The sequence below is a fragment of the Oryctolagus cuniculus genome, chromosome 5 (assembly GCF_964237555.1).
Source record: "Oryctolagus cuniculus chromosome 5, mOryCun1.1, whole genome shotgun sequence".
In the NCBI taxonomy this organism is placed as follows: domain Eukaryota; kingdom Metazoa; phylum Chordata; class Mammalia; order Lagomorpha; family Leporidae; genus Oryctolagus; species Oryctolagus cuniculus.
This window is the reverse complement of record NC_091436.1, coordinates 167,705,984-167,721,743: the sequence shown is the minus strand read 5'-3', so window position 1 is coordinate 167,721,743 and position 15,760 is coordinate 167,705,984. Positions and strand designations below refer to the sequence as shown.

Sequence of the window (15,760 nt, the reverse complement as noted above, 5' to 3'; positions counted from 1 at the left end):
TCTCTCTCTCTCTAACTCTGCCTGTCAAAAAAAAAAAGTACAGACAGTACTCCAAAGAAAGTGTCATTAGAAAAAAGAAGTTAACTTACCTAAGGACAGAGCAAGTGCTAGTACCTGACAGGGAGGCGGGAGTAGGGTCACTGCCTTCCTCCTCCACACTGGACACTTGACTATCCACTTACCCATGTGCTCGCAGGACTTTCCAGCCTACATTTCATGCAGGCAGCCTTCTGCCCATCCAGACAAGACCCAACAGCCTCTGAGGATCACAGGAACTGGCTACTTGCTCTGGACCCTCCAGGAGAAGCATGGGGTTATGGGCAGGGAAAGGAACTATGCTCTAATCATTTTTCTCTCTTACGTGTAAAAATGCTCAAAGAACAACTGAGGAAAATGCTGGGGATTCGCCAGGCCTCAGAGAACATAGCCCTTCACCCCCTTGATCCACATTATTGATCCACCACTATTCCACATTTCTACCAGAACATACAAGCTGATCATGTTAATAACACCCAGGGCAACGCAGCTCTCAAATACATAGCAGCCTTTGAAAATAGTCCATCTCTCCTTGTAAAGCCATCATGACTCAATCTAACCCAATCTAATCACTTATCAAAGACCCCACCCCTAAACACCACTAAACAGATTGAATTTCTACCCTTTTAGGAGAGAAGCACAATACTTTGGGGACCAAGTCTTCAATATGGGCCTTTGGGGAGACACCCAAACTAACACCCAAATCATAGCACTGAATATCTATTAGAAAGTAAAACCACTCTGACAACCATTTTCTAACAATTCCATCTATCTAACAATTTCTATCAATTCTTTTTTTTTTTTTTTTTAAGATTTTATTTATTTGAGAGGTAGAGTTACAGACAGTGAGAGGGATAGACAGAGAGAAAGGTCTTCATTCCATTGGTTCACTCCCCAAACGGCTGCCCCGGCCAGATCTATGCTGATCCGAAGCCAGGAACCAGGTGCTTCTCCCTGATCTCCCATGTGGGTGCAGGGGCCCAAGCACTTGGGCCATCTTCCATTGCTTTCCCAGGCCATAGCAGAGAGCTGGATTGGAAGAGGAGCAGCCGGGACTAGAACTGGCGCCCATATGGGATGCTGTCGCCACAGGGGGAGGATTAACCTACTATGCCACAGCACTGGCCCCTCTATCAATTCTTAAATGAAGAAGATAAGAGGCTGGTGCTATGGCAGCAAGTTAAGCTACCACTACAGTGCCGGCATCCTATATGGTCACCAGTTCAAATCTCAGCTGCTCCAATTCTAATTCAGCACCCTGCTAATGTGCCTTGGAAAGCAGCAGAAGATGGTCCAAGGCCTTGCGCCCCCATGGGAGACCCAGAAGCAGCTTCTGACTCCTGGTTGTGGCCTTGCCCAGCCCTGGCCATTGCAGCTATGGGAAGTGAACTGGCGGAGAGAAATCTCTTTCTCCTCCTCTCTCTCTGTAACTCTGCCTTTCAAATAAATACATAAAAAGAAGATGATGATGATGAAATCTGTGTAAGTCATGTGAATCTAGTAAATCAGGCGATCTATTTTACATGTGCTCTCTTTAAAGGCCCACGTTGCTTTACAGTAGCTAGACTATGCTCATATGAAACTAGTGGGAGGAGAGGGGGAAGCCATCAAAAAATACTGAAACAAAATATGATCTTGGTATGCAAAGGGGTCCACCTCCTTCATCTAGGCAAGACTCAGCTAGCTACATCTTGTCTAACCTACGAATCCCACCCTCCAGACTGTGACGAGCTGGTCCTCTCTTTGACAAATGGTTGACATCCGTGCTTCGCAGCACAGAAATCTGGAACCTTGAATTTGCCCTTGTTTATATGCCTGACCAGATCTAAAATCCACTTCCTTAGGAAAATCTTAGCCTGCTGGCAGGTGGGAAGAGCCTTACCAGGTCAACTCTTTCACATTTAAATACCAATATTAACCCTACCATCTAGCAAACACATCTGTCATTCAGAGTATAAGATTCCCCTTCCCAACACACAGCACAAAGTGACCGACAGTCCAATGTGCTGTTTTCCTGGCAGAGACCAGCTTACAGTGACTGACATACAAAAGGAAAAAATCTATTCACTCTAACCACTCAGTTCTCCAAAGCTGCTCCCTAGCGTACTTTGCCCTATCATCAAGGAGTTACAAGGAGTATCATATGAATACAGTTCTCTTAAGAACTACTATTAGATACGTAACTTCTGTCGTGTTGTTCTAAGTTTTGGATTAAAAAGTCAAATCCCTGTGAGAGCTTGGTATTAATAAGGTGCCTCACTTGCTTACCTACTTCATCCCAACAGAGAGCTCAAAGCTGAATGTTGCATGCAACTGATGGCACTCAACCTCCACTTTGCATCTTGACATATTATCTCCATCTTTCTACCGCTCTCACTGCAATCTCTAGGTTGTCTTCATTTTTTTTTTATCATTGTCCAATGATGTGTTTTTTTTTTTGAAGCTACTTTTTAGAAGTGACACAAATAATTTTTTACATTCATTTTCTGACCATTGTTACTATAGATTTGTCCTCACTGTCCCTGAAAACTTCCCCTCTCTACACTCCTCTTTATCCAGAACAAAGTATCTTCTATTTTCACATCCAATGACTTCTTCCAGAGGCTGGATGAAGTACTCACCTGACCCCTAACATTATTGTGCCAAACTAAATTTTTCTTATGTTCTGAGTTTTCATGTGCACTGTCTTATGCTCTTCGAAGACTATAAGGTCCTAATGGCAGAAAGTATGCCTTACATCTCTTGATATCCACACCAGCATCAAACCAGGACTTGCACACTGCAGACACAGAGTGAAGATGTGTTCTGGTAACAGAAAAATAGGTCGAAATGTTTAAGTCCTCTAGGTGAAGCCATTAGAGAAGTGACAGGCTGAAAATGAGATTTCTATCTTCAAAGCAGTTTACAATCTGAAAGAAGGAGGATATATAAATGACCTATGCAAGCAACAGAGACTGCATATACACAAACATAAAGGAAGTTCCTGAAGAGGCTGCATTTGGCAGGACAAGTCTGAGAACACTAAGGCTTTTAGTCAAGTTAAAAGGAATAAGCCTTGTCCATTCAGCCTCAAATAATGACTCCAGAGAGTTACAAGGCCAGAGTATTCAAAGAACAGCCAGAACATTTCCGTGAGTACAGAAAAGAACAGCAATCATCATTAACAATGGAGGTGAGCTATGGGGATGGCTGGCAGAGGGCCTGGGAGCCAAAGCCTGGGTTTACTTAAAGGCAATTTAAGAAGGTATAGACTTTGGAAAAGGATTCACAGCTATTGTATCAAGGGGTGGGGGTGGGAGGGAGTGCTGTAGCGCAGTAGGTTAATCCTCTGCCAGTGGTGCCAGGATCCCAGATGGGTGCCAGTTCTAGTGCCAGCTGCTCCTCTTCCCATCCAGCTCTCTGCTATGGCCTGGGAAAGCAGCAGAAGATGGCCCAAGTGCTTGGGCCCCTGCACCTGCACTGGAGACCCAGAAGAAGCGCCTGGCTCCTGGCTTAGGATCAGCCCAGTTACAGCCATTGTGGCCTTCTAGGGAGTGAACCAGCAGATGGAAAACCTTTCTCTCTGTCTCTCCCTCTCACTCTCTGCAACTCTACAACTCTACCTCCCAAATAAATAAATAAAAATCTTAAAAAAAAAAAAAAAAAAAAAAAAAAAAAAAAAGGTGAGTAGGAGGGCAGGCATTTGGCACACTGGTTAAGATGTAACTTGGGACGATGGCACCCCGTATCAGAGTCCCTACTCTCTTTCCAGTTCCAGGCTTCTGCACACCTGGAAAGCAGCAGATGATAGGTCAAATACTTGGGTCTCTGCTACCCAGGTAGAGGACCTGGATTGCGTTCTAGGCTCCTAGCTTTGGCCTGGCCCAGACCCAACTGGTGTGGATATTTGAGGAGTGAACCACCAAATGGAAGATCTCTATCTACCTGTCAAAAAAATAAAAGTAAGTAGATAAAAAAGTGCAGGGAAAAAAGAATGTGTAGGAGGAAGGATAGGTAGGAGGGATAGGTATTTGGTGCAGTGGCTAAGATACCACTTGGGATGCCCACATCCCATACTGGAGGGCCTGGGTTCAAGTCCCAGCTCCACTTCCCATTCCAGCTTACTGTTAATATGCACCTTGAGAGGCAGCAGGTGACTTGCCCAATTGGGCCCCTACCTCCACATGGGAGACCTGGATTGAGTGCCCGGCTCCTAACTTTCACCTGGCCCAGCCCTGGCTGTTATGACCATTTAGAGAGTACACCAAAGAACGAGAATTCTGGATATATATGTGTCTGCCTTTCAAATAAAATAAATCAACAAATAATATTTGAAAAAAAGAATAGGTAGGAAGAAAAAGCTAGAATAAGAAGCCTAAGCATATACACTTCCAAAAGTACATGCAAGTATATAAATATTTACATATGAAGTATATATATATTTCAAAAATATGTAAACAGTATAACTTCAAAAATTTCATATGCATATTATGAAAAAACTATACGTGGATTTTAATTTTTTTCTGCACCAAATAAACTGACTTTTTTTTTTTTTTTTGACAGGCAGAGTGGACAGTGAGAGAGAAAGACAGAGAGGTCTTCCTTTGCCGTTGGTTCACCCTCCAATGGCCGCCGCGGCCGGCATGCTGCAGCCGGCGCACCGCGCTGATCCGATGGCAGGAGCCAGGAGCCAGGTGCTTTTCCTGGTCTCCCATGGGGTGCAGGGCCCAAGCACCTGGGCCATCCTCCACTGCACTCCCGGGCCACAGCAGAGAGCTGGACTGGAAGAGGGGCAACCGGGACAGAATCCGGCGCCCCGACCGGGACTAGAACCCGGTGTGCCGGCGCTGCAAGGCGGAGGATTAGCCTAGTGAGCCGCGGCGCCAGCCATAAACTGACTTTTTAATTCCATTTTTCTATGATCTTTCTGAAACACTCTTACATACTAAAGAAGCATAAGAGAGGTACCTTGGCTGCCTGAACTACTCTCAAGCAGGAATTTGAGACCACCCATCTAAGCCCATTGGCACATTTGCCCTGACAGCCAAAATGCCGAGCAGTGGCCCTTGAATCTGAGGTTTCTTTATAGAATAAAAGTTCTCTCTCTCTGCCTTGTGACTTAATACTACAGACAGAATAACAAAATGTTTTTTTAAAGATTTATTTATTTATTTGACAGGCAGAGCTACAGAGACAGAGAGAGGTCTTCCATCTGCTGGTTCACTCCCTAAATGGCTACAATGGCAGAGCTCAGTCAATTCGAAGCTAGGAGCCAGGGGCTTCCTCTGGCCCCCTACGTGGGTGATGGACCCAAACACTTGGGCCATCTTCCACTGCTGTCCCAAGCTGTTAGCAGAGAACTAGATTGGAAGAGAAGCAGCCAGGACATGAACCAGCACCCATATGGGATGCCAGCACCACAGGGGAGGATTAACCTACTACACCACAAAACCAGCCCTCAACAAAATGGTTTAGAGCAACCACTCTGGAGCCTGACTCTTGGGTTCAGATCTCAGCTCTGCCAACCATGAGGTATATGAGCTCAAAGAACATACTTAAGCTCACTTACTGTGGTGTAAAATGGGGATACAAGATACACCTGCCTCATAGGCAGGGCTATATATAAAGTGCCCAGCAGACTGGGTAGCTGGATAACTTCTCATCCAGTTGTATTAAGAAAATGTGCAATAAGGAATGGACTCTATGTTAATGTCATAGTCCTCCAGAGACCCTTGATACCCAGGTCGGGAGTCACTGTCCTAAGAGAGAAACAAAAAGCATAGAACAAGCTCCATCAGCAACTATTTATGTGACAGCAAGAATGCAGGGATTGTAGAAGCCAGTGTAACGTCAAACAAGGACACGGCACGGAAGACAGATCTAGGAAGCAAGTTATGAACACTGAGATAGCAGGTATCTACAGATGGGATGAAGCGGAGAGAGAAAACATCACGGTCAGGGGATGGTATGCTGAGCATGCTTCCAGAACATTCCCCTGGACAGTCTACCGACAAAGTAGAGGAAGAGGCCACATCCACACATTTCTGGCCACTCAGTACCAACCAGTTGACCACTTTTAATGGTCTAAATAAGGTCAGATTTCTTACTTGCAGTGGCTCATACTTAAATTATTATAAGCCATACTAATATAGCCCATCAACATCTTAACTGATTTCTTGATGATACTGAAAAAAATCTGCTTTCAAGAGATTATGTAAATTTGGTAAACATGTGAGTTTCAGAGCCAGTCTGAGAAATTAGGAAAAATGAATCGTCTGCACTTAGGTTCCTAGTAATAGAAAAAAAGGAGAGGTCAATATATAGGCCCTTAAGCCTTCTTTTTTTATTTTTAAGATCTATTTATTTATTTGAAAGATAGAGTGACAGAGATAGGAAGAGACAAAGAATCTTCCATCTGCAGGTTTACTCTCCAAATGTCCACAACAGCCAGGTCTCAGTCAGGACAAAATCAAGAGCCAGGAACTCCATCTAGGTCTCCCATGTGGGTGGCAGGGGCCCCAAAACTTAGCCCATCAACCGCTACCTTCCCATGTGTACTAGCAGGAAGCTAGATTGGAAGCAGAGTAGCTGGGAGTCAAACTAGCACTCTGATATGGGATGATGCCTGCACCACAAGATGATTAACCCACCAAGCCACTATGCTGGCTGCCGTGACCTGCGTTAACTGCCTGAATTTAGGTGTTCTCTTCCTTAATCTGAGATCCTTGCCCTACCAACCTCTTTCCAGTTTTCAAACACTTGCCTATTTCAATTGCCATAGGCAAACCAAGAGACATGAAAAACCAGAAATTGACCAGGCCTCCAGTAGCTGAAACTGTGCCTAATATTCTGTGACTGTGTCTGCCACCCACAACTTATCCTTCTGCAAGGCTAGGCAACTTTAACAGAAGTTCCAATCCCACGTGGACACTTCAGCTGTCTGACATCACACAAACTGCCATGCTTCCATTTCCACATCTATAAAGCAGAGACAATGCAAGTACACCCTCGGGCAGTTTGTTGCCACAACTAATGAGCTAACAGTAACCGACTGACTGGACTATGCCAGTGCAGTATATAGCAGCTGTGATTATCACCTCCGCCTCCGCACTACACTTGCCACCCCCAGGAGATAATCCAGAGCCTACCTGTTGCAAGTGAGGACTTTCACCCTCCGCCTGCAGCATGGGGAGCCTGCCTGTTCCAAGTGGGGACTGTCACCCTCCGCCTGCAGCATGAGGAGCCTGCCTGTTGCAAGTGAGGACTGTCACCCGCGGCCTGCAGCATGGGGAGCCTGCCTGTTGCAAGTGAGGACTGTCACCCTCGGCCTGCAGCATGGGGAGCCTGCCTGTTGCAAGTGGGGACTGTCACCCTTGGCCTGCTGCATGGGGAGCCTGCCTGTTGCAAGTGGGGACTGTCACACTCTGCCTGCAGCATGGGGAGCCTGCCTGTTGCAAGCGGGGACTGTCACCCTCCGCCTGCAGCATGAGGAGCCTGCCTGTTGCAAGTGAGGACTGTCACCCGCGGCCTGCAGCATGGAGAGCCTGCCTGTTGCAAGTGGGGACTGTCCCCCGCGGCCTGCAGCATGGGGAGCCTACTTGTTGCAAGTGAGGACTGTCACCCGCGGCCTGCAGCATGGGGTGCCTGCCTGTTGCCAGTGGGGACTGTCACCCGCGGCCTGCAGCATGGGGAGCCTGCCTGTTCCAAGTGGGGACTGTCACACTCTGCCTGCAGCATGGGGAGCCTGCCTGTTGCAAGTGGGGACTGTCCCCCTCGGCCTGCAGCATGGGGAGCCTGCCGGTTGCAAGCGGGGACTGTCATCCGTGGCCTGCAGCATGGGGAGCCTACCTGTTCCAAGTGGGGACTGTCACCCTCCGCCTGCAGCACGGGGAGCCTGCCTGTTGCAAGTGGGGACTGTCCCCCTCGGCCTGCAGCATGGGGAGCCTGCCGGTTGCAAGTGGGGACTGTCCCCCTCGGCCTGCAGCATGGGGAGCCTGCCTGTTGCAAGTGGGGACTGTCCCCCGCGGCCTGCAGCATGGGGAGCCTGCCTGTTGCAAGCGGGGACTGTCATCCGTGGCCTGCAGCATGGGGAGCCTACCTGTTGCAAGTGAGGACTTTCACCCTCCGCCTGCAGCACGGGGAGCCTGCCTGTTGCAAGTGGGGACTGTCCCCCTCGGCCTGCAGCATGGGGAGCCTGCCTGTTGCAAGTGGGGACTGTCCCCCTCGGCCTGCAGCATGGGGAGCCTGCCTGTTGCAAGTGGGGACTGTCCCCCTCGGCCTGCAGCATGGGGAGCCTGCCTGTTGCAAGTGGGGACTGTCCCCCGCGGCCTGCAGCATGGGGAGCCTGCCTGTTGCAAGTGGGGACTGTCACCCTCCGCCTGCAGCATGGGGAGCCTGCCTGTTCCAAGTGGGGACTGTCACCCTCCGCCTGCAGCATGGGGAGCCTGCCTGTTGCAAGTGGGGACTGTCACCCTCCGCCTGCAGCATGGGGAGCCTGCCTGTTGGTGGGGACTGTCCCCCTCGGCCTGCAGCATGGGGAGCCTGCCTGTTGGTGGGGACTGTCCCCCTCGGCCTGCATGGGAGCCAAAGCTCAGGCCAGCTCCACCTGAGGCTCTAAGGAACTCCTCTGGAGTGAACCCCGGCCTCTTTGAGAGCAGCCTGCGTGTACACACCTCAAAATGAGTGACCCTGAATCTCAGGTGTTCAGATGCCCTCACAAGCCTCTGGAGGAGTTCTGCTCGGTTTCCTGACGTTTCTTGGGCGGTGACTCCACGGCACTAGTCTCTTTTCTCCATTTTATCTGGAAATCTGGTGAGGGGGAACCAAAACAGCCAGGCAGACCCCTCCCTCGCTTTCTAAGCCCGGCAAGTAACACAGCGCTGACGTAACGAAGACAACCCCACAGATTCGTTTCACTGATAACCGGTCTTCTCCCTTCCGGCACAGCTCTGCAGTGAACGACACCCAGGCGCACTCCCGGGCTCCGGGCACCGGCGCACAGGTGCGAGCGGGTGGTCCCGCCCGGGCGTGCGCGCCGCGTCCGCAGGCAGGCATCCCGCCCGGAAGAGGACCGGCGCCGCCGCCGCGATCGCCCCCCGCCGCACTCTCCGCCCGGCCGCGGCGGCGGACACCTTCCGGGACGCCCGGGGCGTGTTCCCGGAGCCCCGGCGTGCGCCCGCACGTGCCCGGGAGGCAGCAGGCCCGGCTCGCCGCCGCCGGCGCACTCACCTGGCCGGTGATGCCAGTGATGAGCGCCACCTTCCTGGGCTTGCCCGTGTCGCCGTCCCCCGAGCCCCGCGGGCTGGGGCAGCAAGCCGGCGCGTGTGCCATGGAGCCGCGGGCGGCCGCGGGGCCGAGCGCAGGGCGGGGCGCGCGGGCCGGGACGTGGGGGTGTGCCGCGCGCGAGCCGCCTCGCGGAGCTGCCGGCGTGGAGAGCGCGCCGCGCCGCCGGCCGCCACAGTCTGACAGGGGCGCCCGGGAGGCCGGCGGGGCGGGCCGGGGGCGGGCCGAGGCGGGCCCGGCGGCCGGCGGCGCGGCTGCGGCCTGGCGGGCGCCGCGTCATCCGCGTCGGTCGGCGCCGTGACGGCGGCAGGCCCCGCCCCCGCGGCCGCCTCGCCACGCCCCCCGCCGGCCGGCGCGCGGGAAGGGCGGCGCCTGCGGCCTGCGGGGCGCGGGGCAGCGGGGCAGGGCGGCCCGAGGGAGGAGGCGAGCCCGAGGGAGGAGGCGGCGGACCCCCGGCGGACCCCCGGCGGCCCAGACGCCCGCCGCGCGTCCTGCGCCCTCCTCCGCCTCCGGGGCCTGCGAGCGTCACCCGAGGACGCTGAGGGGACCCGCAGCTGGCCACACGCTCTGCGTTCCGCTCCGGGCGTCGCGGGCCTTGGATACCCAAGTCCTGTGGCGTGGCTCGCTCTGGGTCGCATTGCTTGAAGGAAGGCTGCGTTACAAGGCCTGGGAGCGGGCCAGGGCTGTGGGCAGTGACTGACTGCACACCTGGGCGGGCCCTCTGGCCCTGGCGTGTCCCTCAGGCCTGGAACCAGCCGAGAGTGCATTTGAAGTGCACTAGTCCAAGGCCGGGCCCCACCCGTGTGCCGCGTGCGGAATGTCGAAAGAGCCGCACGAATCAGAAACTCGACGTGGCAAATTTCAAAGAGTAATTTAAACGCGAGGTGCGGCCCGTCCCAGTGCCTTCCGAATTTGGCTTACATTTGGCAGCTGCGCTGGGAGAGCAGCAGGTGTGTGGAAGAGAACCGACCGGCCTTCGCCGCTCTGCCTGCCCGGACAGACTCCTGTTCCACCTCCCAGTAGATCGCGACCTGAGTTACTGGGGCAGTGACCCACAGGCAGGTCGTGCTGCAGATCTGACATCGGAAAATCGGAAAAAAGATCAAAGATCCCCCGTTCCCCAAAAGCCCTCAGGAATACTCTAGCTGCATAGGTGGTCGCCTCTGGTTTCACACCCTGCTTCACCTGTAAGAATGACAGCAAAGATGTCTATTGCCAATGGAAGGCCACCCTGGAGTAATGAGTACAGAGACCCTAAGCACCACAGGAACTCACTAAAATCAAGGAAGGTCTTTGAAATCTATTAGATTATCTATAAAATTGTGATTCTTTTCATGTAAATATCTCATAAATTAATGAGGTCGATGAGTGCTTTAGCATTTTCAAAGAAGCAGTTGTCAAGAGAGTGCTGTTTTTAGGAGATACGCCACTTTTACTCCATAGCTTTGAGACCTGCTCTTACTGCACTGGACCCTGGAAGCTCACCTGTCCTGGATGGAAGTAGGACAGTGGAAGAGATCACGGGAAGATGATCAGTGTTGTTAGGGCCTGAACATCTTTATGTCAGAGATGGCTGGATGGTTCAACAATGAAGGGTGTCTTTCTGGAAAACCCTGAAGACAGTTTGTTGGTCTGCCAGGGCTGCCACAACAAAGTACCACAGAAAAGGTGGCTTGAACAACAGATTTATTTCTCCACAGCGCGCGGGCTGGAGAAGATCAAAGTGTCCGCAGGGTTGAGTGCCTCTGAGGCCTCTCTCCCTGGCTATAAACAGGTATCTTCGTGTTTACAGGCCTCCTCCCTGTGTGTGCTGTGTCCTAGCTTCCTGTTCTTAAGGCCTCTAGTTATATTCAAATGACTTCATTTTGATTTCATTACATCTTTAGACCGCCTATCTCTAATTACCCAAGGTTGACTTCAACGTGTGAATGGGGAGAAGGGCACAGATCAGCCCAGAGCAGACAGCTACCAGGAAAATAAGGTTTTCTTGTTCGCTTGTTTGGCAAAGGGAGGTCGATAGAGGGGTTGGTCGCTATTTCCCCAGCGTTATTCAGGCAACTTAAAGTCCGTGTCTGAGGCACGCTAAGATTACATGAACTAGAAGGAAATCTACAGGCTACTACTGGAAGGTAGGGAGCCCCATGGCCTCATTGTGTTTTACTCTGATAGAGTAGTTTCTAAACGTGGGTGATTTTGCCCCCCAGGGAACGTGTGACAATGTCTGGATACATTTTTGGTTGTCACAACTGGAGGTGTGCTGTTGTTATCTAGTGAGTAGAGGCCATATTTCTGGGCCGGTGTCCTTCGATGCCCCAGACAGCCTGCCTCAACAGTCATCTAGGCCACAATGTCAGCAGTGCTGAAGTTGAAGAAGCATGCTCCAGGAGTTGATAAAAAGCCAATGAAAAATGATGACAAGGGGCCTGCGCTTTGGGGTAGTGGGTCGGGCTGCTGCCTATAACACTAGCATCCCATACGGATGTCATTTTGAGTCCCAGCTGCTCTGTTTTCTCTCTCGCTCCCTGCTAATGTGTTTTAGAAAGCAGCGGAGATGGCCCAAGTGCTAAGGCCCCTGCCACCTAGCTGGGAAACACAGATGGTGTTCCAGGCTTATAGCCTCGGCCTGGCCCAGCCCGGCGTTGAGGCCATGTGAGGAGTGAACCAATGGATGGAAGATCTCTCTCTGTAACTCTGCCTTTCAAATCATCTTTTTTTTTATGGCAGCAAGTATATCATTTAACTGACACATACTTGGATATAATATTCAATAAAATCACAGTGTGTTTTAGAGGAAGCAAATAAATTTTGTAGCTAACTGGTGACATTCCTACCTTCACCCTCAAACATCACTAAATTCCAAAACATATTCAGCTTCCTTCTGAGGGCACATAGAGAACAAATATTTTTCAAGGAGCTGCAGTCTGAGGGTATAATAGTATATAATTTTATGACTTTCGTAGCGTTTTCATATTCACTTAACATAATATGAAGTATGGAGACAAAGGGGAAGGCCACCAGCTCCAAGTTTTCTGATCGGATGGAGGTCAACCATACTAAATAGTGCTTTAATGCTGAACAACTTTTGTCACATCTTTATTTCTCATTTCTTACCATTGAGTAGATGCCCAGTATTGAAGAACAATACTCTTCCTTCACCTCCAAAATATCTCCTTTCCTTTTTTATCTTTCTTTTCTTTGCCTTTCACGTAGGGAACATTTACTAATCTTTTGCTATAATTCAAATTGGAAAAACAATGACAATGACTAGCATGGATTAGCTAAGCATGTAAGAGTTCCAGGCAGTGTATCATATCTCAGTCAAGTCTGTAGGATAAGTATGGTAATGAACCCTATTTTATAGAGTTGGAAATTGAGGATCAGAAAGATTAATCAACTCACACAGAATCATATGGCTAGTGGTTAGTTATGCTAGATACTATGGCCTTCTCGCCTTCCATATGCTAAAACCCACATTTCCCAGGTCATTTTCCATCTGACATATTAGAAGTGAACTGAGTTCTACCAATGAGATGTATGCTTGCACACTCTGGCAGGCGGCAGTGAAATAGCAATTATCTTTCTACTTCTGGTCTGACTAGTAGCGTTTGTGGCAGCAAGACTCCAATTTAGGTCATCATCACCAATTTCATGGATAAGAGAGCCAATTGGGAAGGCAGCAGTGCAGCAGGAGTAGTTTCCTAAATTCTGACTTAGAGCTATGGTGATATGCCCATGACATCAGCTGCCAGTGGTGACCCTCTGACTCCAATTCCTACACTACTTGTAAAGATTTTTTTTAAATTGATCTTTGTACTCAAGTGGCATGGTCACATCTTAAAAAACTAGCACAATATCACAAGCAGGATATTGATATTGATAAAATCATATTCAGATTTCCCCAGTTTTTGTACTCAGTTGTGTATATGTGTGTATGTTTATTTCTACACGGTTGTATGTGTAGTTTTGTACATCCACCACAGTCAAGATATGGAATAGATCCAACACTATACAGATGTCTCATCTTTTTTTTTTTTTTAATTATTTGAGTGGTAGAGTTACAGACAGAGGGAGAGACAGAGAGAAAGGTCTTCCATCCACTGGTTCATCCCCCAAATGGCCACAATGGCTAGAGCTGAGCCAGTCTGGAACCAGGAGCCAGTAGCTTCTTCCAGGTCTCCCGCACGGGTGCAGGGGCCCAAGCACTTGGGCCATCTTCTACTGCTTTCCCAGGCCATAGCAGAGAGCTGGATCAGAAGAGGAGCAGCCAGGACTAGAAACAGCACCCCTATGGGATGCTGGCACTGCAGGCAGAGGATTAACCTACTGTACCACAGTGCCAACCCCTCATATTGTTCTTTATAACCTTATCACTCCTCTCCCTCCCCATTCCTAACCCCTGGAAATCACCAGTCTATCCTCTGTTTCCATAAAAAGAATTATTTTGCAGCCGTTGGGGACTGACTTTTTCCACTCAGGTTAAGTCTCCTGGAGAGTCAGCCAACTTCTGTGTACTGGTAGTTCTTTCATTTCTATTGTTGAGTGGTATTCTGTGGTGTGGATGTACCGTAGTTTGTTCAACCATTCACTTACCAAAGCGTATGGGGGCTATTTCCAGTCTGGGGCTGTGGCGAGTAAACTGCCGTGAGCATTCGTGTACATTTTTGTGTGCGAACCTAAGTTTTATTTTTGCCAAAGAGTGTAGTTTCTAGGTCCTAGGTGATTGCATGTTTAGTTTTCTTTAAAAACTGCCGAAGTGTTTTCTTGCAAGGATTTGTAACGTAATTTTCTGTGATAAATCCATGTCTGCTTGAAATTTCTATACTGATTTCCATGTCCAGCTCTAAACCTTGGCCTTCTGCCTTCCCAATTGGCTCTCTTATCCATGAAACTGGTGATGCTGACCTGATTATACGGACAAGATTCACACTTCAGATTCAGTACTCTTAACTCAAGTTTAAAGGCCAAGAAGATGGTCACAGGACTGCGTTAGGGTTGAGAGAGAGAGGCTGGCACAACAGACTACAAACAGGGAAATAGAGGCCACCTCCTTTTTAGCTTCCCTTCACTTCAGGATTTATATCAATTTTCCAGTTGAGGAAATAATCAGGATAGAAGCACTGGATCTTTAAATAAAACCTTGTAAAATTCCAACTCAGTTGGGTACAAAGGAACTGACATCCCTGTTTTTCCATTGGAATAGAATTACATTTCATGAATCTGTTTCCCTAGAATGCATAACAGAAGCAACGGGGTTTTAGAAACAGAATGGAATCTATCTCCTCAACTTTGGAATACACACGACAAATCTTTGGATGATGTGATTATGTAGTCAACATAACTGAATACATTTAATTCCCTCACATCTTCATTCATTTAATTTTTTATCAGCTGTCTGCCTTCAGGTACTATAACAATATATAACAAACAAATTGGAATATAACAAATAAGTCTGAGCCCTGGATCCCACAGTTACTTCTATCTCTAGAAGGGTGTGTGTGTTCTTAAAGTCACTTTGTCTCCAGCTCCTTAGATTTTTAACTTTCAACTGTTGGACCAATGATTTCAAGCTAAAAAAAACTATTCATTGGGAAGGTTTTCCATTCTAGTAATCTTGATTTCTCAATGCACACAAACCCAGGTAGCAAAGCTTTGGACTCACTGATGTACTGTCTAATTACAGTCTCCTCTCAAGGAACACAGAATTGTTTTTCCATTAGTGGCATCAAATCCAGAAGGAAACAGTATGTGAAGCTCTGAGTCCGCCTTGGCTCCCATTTTCAGCTTTCTCCTCTCAGGACTTGAGAACAAATACCTGCCCACCAGTCCTTTTGTGGCATGTCTTAAAGCCTTACTCAATAAAAGTGAATCTACAGTAACTTAAAATGCTAGAGATGAAGTAATACATTGTTCTTTAAATTAGATGAGGTAATAAAACACCCTTGAGTGCCGCTGGAAACTTTCCAGCTCCTGGCTACTTGTCTGATCCTTATAATATGTCAGAATTGCCTCAAGGTTAAGATATTGGTCTCAATTTTAATTCTAAGCATCTACTGCCAGAGAAACCTTACCGTTTTGTACTAACATGTTTAAAATATTCAAGATGCTGTCATAAATCTCAAACTGTTCCAGGCTGAGTCCACTTGAACTAGTAATGGCTTCCAATATGCCTTCCAGTACTTTGATGCCTAGAAGAGGTCTTGGCTAGGGGCCTAATCTGCACAGCTAACAAAGGAAGCTAGGATTATAAAGGCAAGCACCTTGAATCCTATACACTGGAGAATTTGCTAGACCTCCTTAGAGAAACAGTAAAGAGCATGTTGATCCTAATGATTTTTTTTTTAATTTTTTTTGACAGGCAGAGTGGACAGTGAGAGAGAGAGACAGAGAGAAAGGTCTTCCTTTGCCATTGGTTCACCCTCCAATGGCCACCGCGGCCAGCGTGCTGTGGCCGGTGCACCGCGCT

The 15,760-nt window shown here is 48.9% G+C and overlaps 1 protein-coding gene and 1 long non-coding RNA gene across 4 annotated transcripts in view; one reads left to right on the top strand and one right to left on the bottom strand.

Moving 5' to 3' along the window:
* The window catches only part of GMDS (GDP-mannose 4,6-dehydratase), a 629,429-nt gene extending 619,959 nt beyond the window's left edge, over positions 1 to 9,470 (bottom strand). Inside the window, exon 1 of the mRNA XM_051855925.2 lies at positions 9,244 to 9,470. Coding sequence (XP_051711885.1) covers positions 9,244 to 9,345 — 102 coding nt within the window. The 5' untranslated portion in view covers positions 9,346 to 9,470. The remainder of the gene's footprint in view (positions 1 to 9,243) is intronic.
* A 77-nt stretch (positions 9,471 to 9,547) lies between these two features.
* Positions 9,548 to 15,760, top strand: part of LOC127493224 (uncharacterized) — a 62,512-nt gene continuing 56,299 nt past the window's right edge. Inside the window, exon 1 of one of the 3 annotated variants that reach the window (XR_011388858.1) lies at positions 9,548 to 11,071. This is a non-coding gene — a long non-coding RNA (uncharacterized lncRNA). The remainder of the gene's footprint in view (positions 11,072 to 15,760) is intronic. The other 2 variants (XR_011388856.1, XR_007923342.2) reach the window with 2 other exon arrangements.